At 41.9% G+C, this 15,353-nt stretch overlaps 1 protein-coding gene across 3 annotated transcripts in view; it reads right to left on the bottom strand.

The window, feature by feature from the left end:
* The window catches only part of LTK (leukocyte receptor tyrosine kinase), a 94,653-nt gene extending 82,098 nt beyond the window's left edge, over nt 1-12,555 (bottom strand). For all 3 annotated transcript variants that reach the window (XM_088670547.1, XM_035111716.3, XM_088670556.1), the window contains exon 1: nt 12,392-12,555. In XM_088670547.1, coding sequence (XP_088526673.1) covers nt 12,392-12,470 — 79 coding nt within the window. In that variant the 5' untranslated portion in view covers nt 12,471-12,555. The remainder of the gene's footprint in view (nt 1-12,391) is intronic.
* Nucleotides 12,556-15,353: the final 2,798 nt, after the last annotated feature.

Here is a 15,353-nt window from a genome sequence, read left to right as displayed (position 1 = left end):
TTAATGAGTTTAGAGATTTCATGCAAACTCGTATATTGGGGCACTATTGTACACTAGCGGGGCACTTTTATATGTATCAATGTATCAAAGTGCCCCAACGGACATTTTCAAAAAAACTAACAATTATTAATAAAACCACTAAGCTTATTTAAAAATCACGTGTAATCGTGATTACTGAGTGGAATAACTTACCTTTGGTATTTTTAAATCTAAACGATGTAAAACAGTGTTGAAACACTTTTACATTTCATGTAATTTTTTAGTTGGCCATGCTAAGAACACACCTACTCTCGTCAAACGGCAACAGCTAACTGGCGGGCGGCGCGGTCGCAACTGTTGTACTCACACATGTATAGACACGTTTTAGTGATGTCGCGACACAAATAACATTTCTTGATATTGAAATATTGTTGGTGTATCGATGTGCCCCGCTTACCCCCTATCCCTCACCTGCCGTCTGATATCATATCACCCTGATTTGAAGTGTCATGAAAGGGCAATGAGTTGATAGTTATTTTATCCATGTGTTGGTTTGTTTCTATATATATATTCAGGGGCGTTGCAATAGGGGCGGGGCGCCCCGGGCACCGCTCTGCAGGGGACAGCACGGCGTCCCCTTGCCACCTCCACCGACAGCTGCCACTACCGCCCCCGGCGGGGTGCCTTCGGGTTTGCCGCCCCGGGCAGCCAGAAGGCTAGCAACGCCGCTGTATATATTTAAATTGTTTATATTTGTTTGTCTATAGATTGTCTATATATGTTTAAATTGTGTCAGAAGAAGGACATTTCACTGAGTTGATTAAAATCTTCTGGGTCCCAGGAATGTTTTTTCAGGTCAGATCACCATCACCTTTGATGAATCTGGGATCACTTCCTCTTCAACAGGAGAAGGATGGAGCCAGAACTCCAGGCAGAGGCCATGCAGGGCTGAATCATGGCATGCTGGGACAGAGGAACGGGTGCAGGATGCCTTGGGCTCCAATGCTGCACTGCCCCTCTGTAGACCCAGCTGTAAATATGTGTACCATAAACCATATTTCTTAAAGACACTAGTCTCCGCTGTGCCTTTATTTCCCAGTGGAAACACAGCCCTGGGTGACTGCCTGGAACCCCCTGGAATCTTGGGCAGCTGCTTGGCGGAGATTGGGGTGGCCAAGACTCCCAAGGAACACTTTACAGCTGTGCCTACCAGGTCAGAAAAATAATTTAACACAGCACTGAAAGGCAGCTAAAAAGCTGGAATGTGCCGATTTGCAGCTGGGAATTTAATCAACTGCCAGGGAGAGGATTTTAACCTCTCCCTTTTCTTGCTGACTAGCGTCCCATCCTAGAATAGTCCTCTGCCTTGAAGTCATTTCCAGACCGAAAGGATAAGCCTACTGTAAAATGCTCTCGTTTCTTTATTAAAGGGAGACCTAGAAAATCATTAAGAATCTAGTGTTCTTTTGTTCCAGGCAGCTGAACAAAGCCAAATAAAGGAGGGCACTTTTTGTTTATTTTTATCATCACCTCTTTTGACACTTGGCACAAGAATATAGCAGTGAAGAGGAGAGACATCAGACATGCAGAATTATACTGCAGTACGGCTGTTAAAACATGTGGGAGCTATTTGGTCATGGGTGGTGATGTGTTTATAGATCCTACTGCAACTTTCTATATTCCAGATAATCCACACATTCCACAGATACGTGAGGGAAATAAGGGCAAGATACAGGTGTTCCTCTAGCAGTGCCACAGCACCAAATCATTAGCCTTTATTCCAAACACCCAGTCTTGGAGGAGGTTCAGTGGGATTATTATTTTCTTGATCTGTGGCTGCTCCCTACTGGCTTTTGCCAATGCCAATGTATGTAAACACTTTTGAGAGTACTCTCTGTTTCAAAATTAGGCAGGCAAAATTATCTGAATCAAACGGAATGTGCTGGATGTTTGTAAAAGTTGAATGGATTGCTGTGTAGCAAAGTGGCGCTGACAGGTGGCTGATACACTGAAAGGGATTTGCTATATTCAGCAAATGCAGCAGCACTAGAGGTAATTATGTTACTTCCCAAGATGTGTCACTGTGCACTGTAAACCATGAAATTCTCTTCTCAGTATCCCGTTTTGCCAGAGCTTGCTCTGTAGGCATCTGGGGCAGGGCCTTCTTGGTGGTGGTGCTCCAGCGGTGGAACCTTGGGGACACAAATGGCCATAATGTTCTGTTGTTTCTCTAGCCTTTGCTTAAGACTTTTCTGAGCCTTGAGTCTGCTTTGTAATTGTGTTGTTTCAAGTTTTGCTGTTGATGCTTTGGTTTATTTTTTTTAATGATCATGTTTTATTTATTGTTCTGGAAACTACTTTGAGGCCACCTGCTGATGAAAAGTGGTATATAAACATCCTAAGCAAATGAGTCAAGAGAGATGAGTTTCATGGCAAACATGCATAAATGTTTCAGTTAGATTGCTTGCATGTTTTCTGGAGTGCGTTCCGTTAATGCAATATTAAAATGTAAACACAATGTTAACAGGTCGCAAGCATGCCTTTTCACATACAGTACTTAAAGGACAAAAGGGGTATTCTAAAAATGGAATCGTTATGCTCAAAATCAAGTTGCAAATACAAACAAGCAGGGTAGATACAAGACTGGCTCATTGCAATATGTGCCACGTGGGAAATTGGAATTTGCAGGTAGTGCTAAATGCTGCAGCCCAGCTTTTGGCTGGAGCAGCTCCACATCCGCATATTACACTGCTGCTGAAAGCTCTGCATTGGCTGCCAGTACAAAATACCATTGTATAAAAGCCCTAATGGCCTTAGGACCAGGTTACTTTGTTACTTATGCAGCACCCATATCAGTACACTTCCCTGGAGAAGCCTAAAGTTATATTTGTTTAGTTTCTACACGAACCAAGGTTTTTAGCATAGTAGCACTAGTGTTTTGGAACACTGCTGCTATTGAAATGAAACAGGGCAGCAACTGAATTTTGGTTTTCTTTCACCAAACATTTTTAGACAATAAATTTGATTCAGTGTTTGGTGAGCGTTTGTTCCGCATTTTATGGCTTTATCACATTTTAATAATTTTATTTTATATATATTTCTTTTTAGCTGATGTTTTATAAATACTCTTACAAAGGTATAGCTCTTGTCTTTGCAACTCTTCTTGACTCAATAGGTCTAACATTATGGAAAAGTTAGGAAAATTCCTCCTCATCTTCCTTCTGTGGCTAGTGTTTTGGGTTTGGGGAGCTTGCATTGTTTTGCTTTTGGCTTTTGGTGTCACAATTTGATTCTAGAACATTCTGCACACTTGTGTTTCATGCTGATTCATATTCCATAGTTAGATGTTGTTCAAAACCCATTATCTTGCAAATAATAATAATAATAATAATAATAATAATAATTGTTATAAAGTCTGAAGAAATGCCGATAATATCAGCAGGTTCCAGTCCCTCTCTCTTTTTTCAGCCAAAGAAATATGTTAAATCAGTTTATACCAGTGTTTATTAAACTAACAAGAATCGCCTGTATTAAGTGTGCAATCCTATCTCTGACTTGTACCTCTTGAGCAGGGCTGAAATCATGGCTAGCTCCCCTTGTGCTATTTGGGACTCTAGTTATGGCAGTGTAGGTAGGGAATCTATCCTGGTGTTGTGATAACATCATTGAGCTGGAAGTACCTGCCACTCACTGGGTTCTAGGCCCACAACAGTGGTGTGCCTCTTCTTCCCTAAAGAGAAGATGATACCATTTTTCTCCATTCAATATAGATATTGTTTTGTTAACAGACCTTTTATGAAGGATTTGTTCACATAAGAAGAGGTGGTTTCTCATGACATCCTCCCAAATCACGCTGCCTCTCTCCCCTTGTTGCTAGCATTTGTTGGCCTCCTCTGCTTGAGGCTTCTGATGCATACAACTATTGCTGGTCAGAAGAATCACGCTTGGAAAAGCAGCCTTGGCACTGGCCTTGCCAATGACCTCTCTGATGGATAAAGGAGCAGGAGGCAAGGGGTGGGGAGAACTATTAAGCCGATCCTTAGCACCATCAGAAGCATCACTAAAGCCACTGCCATTGCGGAGCAAGGGATGGAATGAAGCAAGCTTCTCTGGGCACAGCAGGGTGGTAGTGACTGAGACTGTGCAAAAGCTTGGAAGTCTGGGTTGTTTTTTCTAAAGGGACTAAATGCTCCTGAAAACTTGATGCATCAGAACGACTGCAACAGAACCCATTAGCAAGGTATTGCACTAGCATTCCCTCTCTGCTCATTGCGCTCTACCTGCACAGGTCATATGGGAAATTGCTTCCATATTGCAAAAGTGCCACTTGTACTTTTATATCAGAGGTACTTAACAAAGACTGGTTTAAGTTCCCTGGGACTTTGCTATCCAACTTGTTACCCATCAAACACACTGATCACCCAGCTTTCAATAAGGCTCTCACGCACTTGGCTGTTCCTCACAGGTTTGGTCACACTTGTCACCAAGACCTCTTCATTCCTCTGAACCAAGTTTATGTCATGTTAACCGATGGGAAATTCTGTGCTATAATCTACAGTGAACTTCGTAAATGCAAACACTACTGGAAAGGGATAAGCACAGTTGAGCATTATTGCCATTTCAACTCCATAGGAGAAAACAAGATCCACATGGTCTAATCAAATAAATACACTGTATGGAAATGTGAATAATTTGGATTCTTTTTTCTGTTTAAGTTAAAAGCATTTCACAGATGGATCTTGCCATAAAGACACCCAAGGGTCTTGAAATATGACCGATAAAAAGGTTGCATACATAGATTTCCCAAAGCCTTTCTCACAAACAAGTATAGCCACAAGGTAGCGGAGGTTTTCTTTCTTTTTTTTATTTTGACAAAGTAATAATCATAAATAAATAAGAATAAAAATGTGCACCCCACCACCGAGAACATTCCATTGTAACTATCCAACCTCCCAAAATTTCAACACCTCTTGCAACAGTTTGTCCCCTTTCCGTTTTAACAGTACGAATTCTACAAACACCTTTCCTATCTCTTCAAAATCATTTCTCCTGCATATTCCCCATCCCACCTTAATGGCACATGTTAATTTTTCATTAATATATCCCACACCTTTTTATACCTTTTTATACCATCCTTCCATTTTATATTCTGCTTGCCCTTTCCGCTTTCTAGCCATAATAATAATAATAATAATAATAATAATAATAATAATATATTATCATGCAGCTGTCAATAAATTTGTGAGCAATTCCTTCCATAGCCTGCGAACCTTCCACCCTATCGTAAATTGATAATAATGCTACCTCTGGACTTTTGGTCAGCTTTTGTTGTTGTTGTTTAGTCGTTTAGTCGTGTCCGACTCTTCGTGACCCCATGGACCATAGCATGCCAGGCACTCCTGTCTTCCACTGCCTCCCGCAGTTTGGTCAAACTCATGTTCGTAGCTTCGAGAACACTGTCCAACCATCTCGTCCTCTGTCGTCCCCTTCTCCTAGTGCCCTCAATCTTTCCCAACATCAGGGTCTTTTCCAGGGAGTCTTCTCTTCTCATGAGGTGGCCAAAGTATTGGAGCCTCAGCTTCACGATCTCTCCTTCCAGTGAGCTGGTCAGCTTTAACCTAGTGGTTTCTGTTATCTCCTTAAACACCCTTTGCCAGAAAAATTGTACATATTTACACCCCCACCACATGCGAACATAATTCCTGGTTTCCTGCCATCCTCTCCAACATAACACCGGATATTCCTTGTTGATTTGATTCAATCTGACTAGTGTTAAATTCCATCTCCTAACTAATTTAGAGGTTTTTGTTCAGAGTTTTCCTTTTCCTGGATGGGCTACCTTCCCAGGTTGATTACCATTGGACCCACTATTGGTCTTGTCCACTCAAACCATGGGAGCCTATCTTCACATGCAGGGATTAGACAAGCCCCAAACTCACTGAGGGTTTAAGACCCATCAGCTACCCTCACCTGGTTTAACCAACCAGTTGAAGCAGTTATCCAGGGTTTCACCCCTGTTGCATTGCTGACAGCTTCTAGGAGCTGCAGGGGAGAACTGAGTGCAAGGTGGACACCAATGATGGGCAAACTACCCAGATGGATACAACATGTCCCCCACGATGCTAATGCCCAGTACCAAGATGAAGATTTACCAACCAGGCTTGCATGTTGAGCATGTTGCTTTCTGAAAGTGAGTCGTGGGCAACTTACAACTGCCAGGTGTGAAACCTCAACGCCTTCCACATCAGGAAGATTTTGGGCATCACATGGCAGTATAAAGATGTGCTCTCCCAAGCCCACATTCCCAGCATATTCACATTCCTGTCTCAGCAACATCTATGCTGGCTTGGTCATGTCCACAGAATATGGCAGAATCCCCAAGGACATGCTGGCTTCAGGCACCAAGTCCAAAGGCAGACCAACTCTGCGTTACAAAGTTGTCTCCAAACATGACATTAAGGCTGGCAACATCAACCCTACCATGTGGGAATCCCCTGCAGATGACCACAGTGCTTGGAGACAGGCAGGCAGGTTGGGCATCCATAGCAGTGACCAAAGAGGACTGACTACTGGGAGGAGCGCAGGGAAAGGAAGCACAGTCGTGCATCTGCAGCAGCACAACTGATGCCTTCATCTGCCCCAACTGCAACAAAACAGGTCTCTCCCATATCGGTCTCTACAGCCACAGCATGTGTTGTAACCTTCCAACAATTTGATTCACCCCCAAAGTCACAGTCCTCCATTGTCTCTTGAGACAGACGGATGCCAACCCATATAGATTTCCATCAGATCAGAATCTGTCCTCTTCCTCTTACTCCACTCATTCATACAATGCATTGCCATCTGCATACAGACACCCTAGAACACAAGCTCATGTGGACAAATGTCATGCAAGAACAAGCATTCACAGATACAGCTGACAACCACCATGATAATGGGTCTCTGTGACCATTTAGTTCACATTACTTTGTCTATCTATGCAAATATGGGTCGTCTGGCCCATTGAGATTGAAATTCCTCATATTTAGGCAGAATCTATCCTATCTTCTATAAGGGACCCAGGTGGCGCTGTGGGTTAAACCACAGAGCCTAGGGCTTGCTGACCACAAGGTCAGCGGCTCGAATCCCTCTGACAGGGTGAGCTCCCGTTGCTCGGTCCCAGCTCCTGCCAACCTAGCAGTTCGAAAGCACGTAAAAGTGCAAGTAGATAAATAGGAACTGCTACAGCGGGAAGGTAAACGGTGTTTCCTTGTGCTGCTCTGGTTCGCCAGAAGTGGCTTTGTCATGCTGGCCACATGACCTGGAAGCTATACGCCGGCTCCCTCAGCCAATAATGCGAGATGAGTGCGCAACCCCAGAGTCGGTCACGACTGGACCTAATGGTCAGGGGTCCCTTTACCTTTACCGTTATCCTATCTTCTATGAATCATGCCTCATCCCCACCTCGAGTTTTTGGTTCTTTAAATGTCCAATAATGAAATGGTTCTGCAAGTTTTCATCATTACTTTTCTGACTACTTAAAAGAAAAGATCCAATGCTGGGTTATAAAACAAAAGTTCTCATTTTGGGGTAATGTTTGGTTTCAACAGTGGTTACCACACTGGTTCCAGTAAGATATATAAAATAGATACACTTATATCTAGGGTTTTGAATATTTTCCATGTTCATGCATACAAATAAATCTCTGTGCAAAGGTAACCCAAAATCAGATGCATTGAAAGCTAAATTCTGCAACCTGAATAAGGCACGGTATAATAAAAAAATTCCTTCAGTAGCACCTTAAAGACCAACTAAGTTTTTATTTTGGTATGAGCTTTCGTGTGCACGCACACTTCTTCAGATACACACGAAAGCTCATACCAAAATAAAAACTTAGTTGGTCTTTAAGGTGCTACTGAAGGAATTTTTTTATTTTGCTTCGACTCAGACCAACACGGCTACCTACTTGTAAGGTATGGTATGTAACTGTACACACATTTGCATATTTTCTATAATCTGCCTGTCAGATTTGGGCAAGGAATTATGCAGAATCTTGAAGACCAACTCTAGAAATTCTACCTCATCGTCCCAATGCAGACTTGAAAAAATCCACCAGGAATTGGAACCTGGATTCTGATGTTTAGTTTTCACGTGTATTTTAAACCTATTTTCAGCATTCTTACCTAAGCTTTGCTAACAGATTCTTCTCCATAGAGGACAAGCCTTGTGGGCCAACTGTGTGTGTCTCCCACATATATATACACACACAAAAACAACAACACAGCAGCTTCTGGTAACTGTACACGCATATAGAAATGCCCAGACTTTTGCAAACCACATAACACTCTTACATATTCAGCAATCATCAGGAAAGAATCACTTATGTTAGAGCAGCCATTAATATTTTGCTTCTTAGTATTTTTCATTCCTTTTGAGTCCCATAGCTTTTACTGCGCATAGTAAGAAAGTCTGAAAGCAAGAGACTGAACAGGATGGCTCTTGTTGCAAACATAGTCTGCCAAGGCAGTGCTTGAACTGTAACAATCCATCCTCTTGTGCTCAATTACTAAACTGCTATCAGTTACAAATGGGTTTCTATGGGTTCTCCTAATATGAACATTATCACCATGCAGAGGATCAGAAACAGTTCACTCCTCCTACAAAGAGGACACAATGACCTACCGGTAGTAGCAAATCATCATTGGAATTTATGTTACTAGCGTTTGTTTTGCTGATTTCAAAGGACAGAACGCTGCCAATGAAAAACAGTGAGGTTTCATTTACCGACAGCAACATTGCTTTATTTTTGCCCTTCCCCTTTCTAGTATTTTGTAGCCTAGTACTTTCTGCTTTAGAAATGGTACACATAGTTTTCTCGTAGAAGTTGTAGCATGTGATTTGTGGATTGTTCTTCCTAGCTCCCCCCCACACACACCCTGTGTTCCCTTCGAGTTTATTCCCGTTTCATTTTGTGTTTTTGATGGGAAGTGTTTAATTTACCTCACAAATGGCTCTAAATCCCACCACGCACTCAGTACAGGTCTGTAGGACAAAACAATCACTAAATTCAGTATGATTTCAGCATCACTAAAACAGTTCAATCATCCATCATGCGGCTAATATGAGGAACCAATTCAGCTCAGTACATAACACAGGAGTTCAGAATTTGCCTCACATGTTCCACAATAAGGCAGAGAACCCAAATTTGCCATGCTGAACTTCCATCAAATTCTGAAACCTAAGTAAATTCTGCAAACCACATCACTGCTCAAACAGAGCCATATTTATTGGGGCAATTCCCATTTTCTGACTCCCAAACCCCTGGAGAATCACTATCCCATTTTGTTATTTTCTGGGCAGGGGAAGTTGCTTGGGGGAATAATTGTTAGCATGTTGCTTATTGGTACTTTCCAACTCTACAATTCTAAATTCTATGAAAACCCAAGTTTTGTCAATACCTTCATTGGGACCAAACAAAATGTCACACAAGAGTAAGCAAATTTTTGAGTTTTCCAGAATAAACTGCTTATTGTAGCCTGCAACTTGAGGAAGAGCTCTGGAGAACTCAAAAGCTTGCTCATTGTTTTGTAACAGTCTGGTTGGTCCTAATACTGTAAAGGCATTGCCTAGCTGTGGATTTTAGAATGAATGAACACACACACACACACACAGAGAGAGAGAGAGAGAGAGAGAGAGAGAGAGAGAGAGAGAGAGAGAGAGAGAGAGAGAGAGAGAGAGAGAGGACCAACATGATTGCCTTTGCTTTTTAAAGGTGCTACAGAATCCTTTGTTCTTTTTTGCATTTTGTATTTCTGTGACTCACTAGCCTGTTTCATCTCTCTCTGCAGGGTTTCTGGAAGTTGAATCTCTGAGTAGGTGGGAGGATGCATTTTTCATGATACAAATGCTTGTGCAGGAACACTGAAATGCAGCTCACAGCCAGTTGTTTCACACACAATGCAGCTGCTGGGGAGGTTGATTATATTTTTCTTGGTGATCGTTAACTTCAAGAATAATCATCTTCTCAAAATTTAAATACTGCAGAATACACAAATGAATACAGAAGGTGGAAGAGACCCACACCCCCATGTATATGGGAAGTAATTCATAGCGTGAGAATAGGGCTGTTGCAAATGAGTTCTTATGTCCATCTTCACCACACTGGAGGGTTGAAAAAATGCAACTTGGAAATATTTATTAATTATGCATATCTTTTAAACTTGTTCATAGTTTGCTAATTCTGCTAACAGGGAGGTGAGCCAAACACTAGACTCGAGAACTGTTCCCTGACCACTGGGATTCTACCGACTCCCCAATTCTCTTTGACCATTTTAGAACACATTCATTGACCCCTGAGTTCCAAGCCTAGCTTCTACACCATATGGGTTAGAAACCTGCTTTTTAAAATTCAAACAATAAAATCTGTGGTCTTCAGAAGGTTAAATTCTGCACCAAGTACAGTAGTACAGTATGTTCCATGCTTTTTCTGTGTCTAATCTGGCACTCTTGATCAGCCAGAAGATAACATTCAATAGTTATGCATACTTCTTTCTGGTTTCCCTGTTTGGAACACCAATAAGTTTAGAGATTAAAAAGCCGACAGGCAGTTTGGGGAAATTGCAGAAATTTAAAATTCAGCGTCCCTCCCACGTGGTGTTTGGAGGGTTTTAATCGTATGCCAGGCAACCACAAACTGCTTAGGAAGCTGCTGTGTCCTGCTTTTATGGGCAAGCATCTGTGACGGTTTAAAGAATAAAGTAGTATCCTCTCAAACCCCTTCAGAACCAGCAACATGCAAAATCTCTTTAAGTTACTACCTCATGACAAACATTTTTAAATGGAACTCCCTGTTGAAATGAACAGGGGCTTGCTTGAAACGGGGTATGACTCAGAAGAACAAATAGATTTCAGCCAGGACTGTACAGCAAAGTCAGGGACTCCTGGCTGCCAAACTAATAAATAGTTTATTTTTCCTTTGTTTCTGACAGACGGATGTGGCAAGCAATGTCAGAACGTCAAATGTGCATAATAACAAACATTTTAAGCAGGAACGGAGAAATAAGGAGGGTAAGAGTAAATACTTCAATTTGAAGATGGCACTACAGTACTTTCATTATTGGCTTTGCACCGTTGCTACTTTTTTCTTCTTATTTGGCACTGAAGCAGCTATTCTTAAGTAGCCTAAGTTATTTATTTACTTGATTTATATCCCACCTTTCCTCCAAGGAGCTCAAGGCAGTACATGGTTTCCTGCCTCCACAGTTTACCTTCATGACAACCATGGGAGGTGGGTTAGGCTAAGAGACAGTGACTAGTCCAAGGTCCCTCAATGAGCTTCATGGCTGAGTAAGGATTTGAGAAGGTCTATGATGTTCTACAACAGTGCTGGAGCTCCCAAGTATTTTGGCAATCTGTTCTCAGCTAGTTATACAGTTGTGGCATGGGACTCCTATACAATGTACTGCAGGCAACGTTCAAGTAGCCTGCTTAAATTGCATTTTATTGTAGATTTTAAAATGGGCTTTTAAAAACAATTTCACACACAGTTTGGGGAGCCTGTTTGGTCAGAAAGTGGAATAAAAATATATCAAATAACATAACAAATTGCATCTCCCCCCCCTACATCCTGGCAGCTATCCTTCAAGCACATAACAATTTTAATTTTATTTCCATTCTTCCAACTCTCCCGCCCTTTCTCTGGAGTTCCCAAGTCACCCTTATTTAATTTTGCTCCCTGGGATCCAGATTACAGCAGACAGAAATAAACAAACATAAACTACCAAGCCTCTATTCCAAACTCAGCTTGCATGGCACTCCTTAGGAGGCTGTCACACCCCTTCCTTCTAAGATCTCTAATAAACCTGTTTTCTTTCCCCCATTCAGTCAATCCACACTACCTACACAGAAAGTATACTTTCCTCTCCAGTACACCTTCCCAAAGTCCCCCCTTTTATGCGTCCCTCACCCTGAAAAGCATCCCCTAGCAAAAACATGGGATTTGCACGAGGCAATCTTTTGCTTCTCTTCTGGAACAGCCTCAGCCAAAGCATGAGGCAAGCATTTTCAGCATCAGCATAAGATACCATACAGTACAGTATTTCTCAACCACTACGTGCTAGGAAAACCCACTTCCAGTTTTCATAACCCACGACTCAGCATTACCCCACTGCAAGACAGTCTGCCTTTTTTATTTACAAAATGTATATGATTCAAATCTATTTGGCAATGATCAGCGCTGGATAAAACAGTCTAATGTGACGGCCACTTGGTGAGTTTCCTATATATTTTATCCTTTTACCATTTAACTCTCACCACCACCACCACCACACACACACACACCCTTCAACTTTCAAAAAGATGAAGAAAAAGAAGTCCAAGTCAGCAGGCAGACACTCTGCACCAGGAAAAGATGGAAATACACCAAGTGCCTTACCTAGAGTGGTGGTCCAGGGGACTAGCTGAAGGCAGAGAACCAGCGGCAGGAGGAAATCCATGACTTCGCTGGGTCCCATATGATTCTCTGCCAGCACTGACCCTCTTCCCTGTGTGCCAGTCCTTCTCTCTAAGGCTCTGCAAGAGCTCTGATGTTAATGCTTGGACTCTTGCTGGTTTATAGAAGAATTCCACCTCCTGCTAGGGGAGACTCTCATGGGTCCTAAAGCCCTCATGGTTTCATCGCCCCCTGTGCATTCACCTCCTTCAGCAAACTCAAGAAGCAGAACAGCATGAATTATTAACACCTCTGTGTGTCCATTTATTTAAACATTAGCATTCAGCTGGAAGAGCTGATTTTGTCAGCTGAGCACCCCCACCCCACCCTGAAACGGCCTAGGCAGAAACGCTCCAGGTTTGTTTGTAAGGGAGATGCAAGCCTGGACAAACTAAGCTCTTTTTAACTTGGTCCCTGACAGCAGCATCTCTGTTAATTTATTTATATATATTAAATTTATATCCCACTCCTTCCTCTCAAAGGAGCCCCAAACATTGGAATTGGTCTGTAAAAGCCAAACCCCAATGTTTCCTTAGCAGCTCCCATTGTACTAATTGCATACAGATAAACATTTTGATTGACAACTTCACATTCCCCACAGGAAAAGCCATATTCCTTTTTAATAATAAATAATAATAATAATACCGTAATAATAATAATTTTTATTTGATTTTACAGGTGTAGAATTATAACAAAACAAAATACACATCCATATTTAGAGATTTATCTGAATCTCCAGACTTCCCACCTTCTCCCTCCTTGGGTCCAATTGTCAACCTTTTCAACTGCGTATTATTCCATAGTCCATATTTTATATCTTTCCATATTGTCCATGATATTTGCTACATTACAGGTGTTATTAAAATCCTGCTAATGTTTTCATCTGCTTACAGTGATCTCCTAAATAAATGATTCTCCCCCCCCCCCATTCTTTATTGAAGTTTGTGTCTTCTTGGTTCCTGAAAAGCCATATTCCAAGATAGCCAAGCCATTTTTCTATCCACCGCAATTGCACAAAAGCAGATAGAGACCTCGGGCAACTTTCCATGTTATGCTTTGCTTGGGCATTTCAAAACTGCTACCTCCTCCTGAGAAAGCCTGGGAAAAGGCAGAGGCACTCCAGATAGCTTCCATATCTGTATTACTAATGGAAGAAGACACATACACGAACACTTCCTATGGGTGTGTCGGCACTGACACTCGGCGATTGGAACCTTCCTGCTGTGGCACCTAGAGGTGCCTGCTTACTAGACTTAATGGTACTGCAGGGCTTCCATTTCAGAAGACCGTGTGTCCCCTGCCACATTCTCAACATGTTGGAGCAAATGAACAATTTCCCAACCCTGCTAAAAAGAAACAACAGAAGAAATATTATGAGCGTGTGCAGTTTGACTTACTTAAATAGCACCACCGCTGCTACAGAAATAAAAGGATAAAAGGGCCCTGTTAGGGTTTTTTTAAAGTAAGAAATAATTATTGTAGAAAAGTATAGTGTATTTTTATGTAAAAGTAATAAAATGGGCAGTGGTGACCATGTACTTGCCTGGTTGGCTGCCCCTTGAATATAATTTATTTTAAAAATAGGAGAAAGGATACTGTAGCCACCAATGTCAGCTGAAGTGGTACTTCAGGTACTGATGTGGGACCTCTTTGCTGCTCCAACATCTGACGCTCTTTATTGTTTTGAGAGGAGGGCTAGACTTGAGACTTCAGGTACAGCTCTAGCTATTACTGTTCAGGTACTGTAGATACTTCCACAGCTCTAGAACATCAATAAGGAAAAGGTACTTCTGTTCTGTTTCTCCCCCCACTTCCTTCATCCAACCTTGGCTCCTGCCCGTTGCTCTTCAAAATAGCAGTCATGCTTGCTCCAGCATATAAGGGAAGGATAGATTTGCTCAGTGGTAGAGCAACTGTTTTGCATGCAAAACAGGGAGCCGCTGTCAGTGTGGTAAGTTGGATGGACTCACTATAAGGCAGCTTCCTATGGTTTAATATTTTGATTTTGTTCTGTGAACTGCCCTGAGACCTCTGGGTATAGGGCGGTATATAAATTCAAGAAATAATAATATTCCTAAGTGGGAAAAGAGTAGTTTGGGTAATCTGGGGGAAAGTATCCACTGAATTTTCAGGTTGCAGCCAACCATATGAAAAGAGGGCAGCCACTGTGGAACATTTCATTATATATATACCCCAAATTTCCACTATTTTATGACACTTTATGCAAATATCCCTACAAGCAGTACAGAGCCCTGTATATAGTTGTCCTTTGCTTTCCAAAAGCTTTAAAGCAGAGCCTGAATAATGTATCCAGGGATGCTGTCATAGTGGGTTTCCTGCATTAAGTAGGGAGCTGGACTAGACATTGGAGTCCTTAAGGTGGCTGTCAACACATATTTAAAATCATAACAATAAAACCTTTCCATAACTAATGATACTAATACTGCAGGGAGTGCAGACTGGGGAAGGTGAAACCAGCCAACCAACTTTGTGTTTACTCAGGAGACAGGTTGCTAAAACTAAGGAACTACATGTTATTTTAAAGGGTCAGATGAAACCCCACTGACCACTTGTTTTGCTTGGCAGGAACTGACTCAACGAGTTGCAATACCCAATTCTGGCCAACTGGCCTGGTGGTGCCCAAGTGCAAGGGGTTGCATCTCTGAGCTATTTTGGTGCTTCGGAGAGTAAGGTATTTGGAGTAAGGCATCAGGAAATTGTTTGTTAGGCAAGTGTTCACATAACAAGTTGACGATTTCTATTAATTCCTATGGGAAGATTTCTAATATATTCCCAGCCACGGAATTTTGAACCTTAAAATGATGGAGAAACCCAGAAAAGCCCTTGAAAAACCCCTGAAACCTTGCAAAAGCCAAGCAAGGAGGGAATAATGTTCTCTTCATAG

This window comes from Zootoca vivipara, chromosome 1, assembly GCF_965207765.1.
Source record: "Zootoca vivipara chromosome 1, rZooViv2.hap1.1, whole genome shotgun sequence".
Classification (NCBI taxonomy): Eukaryota; Metazoa; Chordata; class Lepidosauria; order Squamata; family Lacertidae; genus Zootoca; species Zootoca vivipara.
The sequence above is the reverse complement of the archived record's forward strand: the minus strand, read 5'-3'. Positions and strand labels throughout refer to the sequence as shown.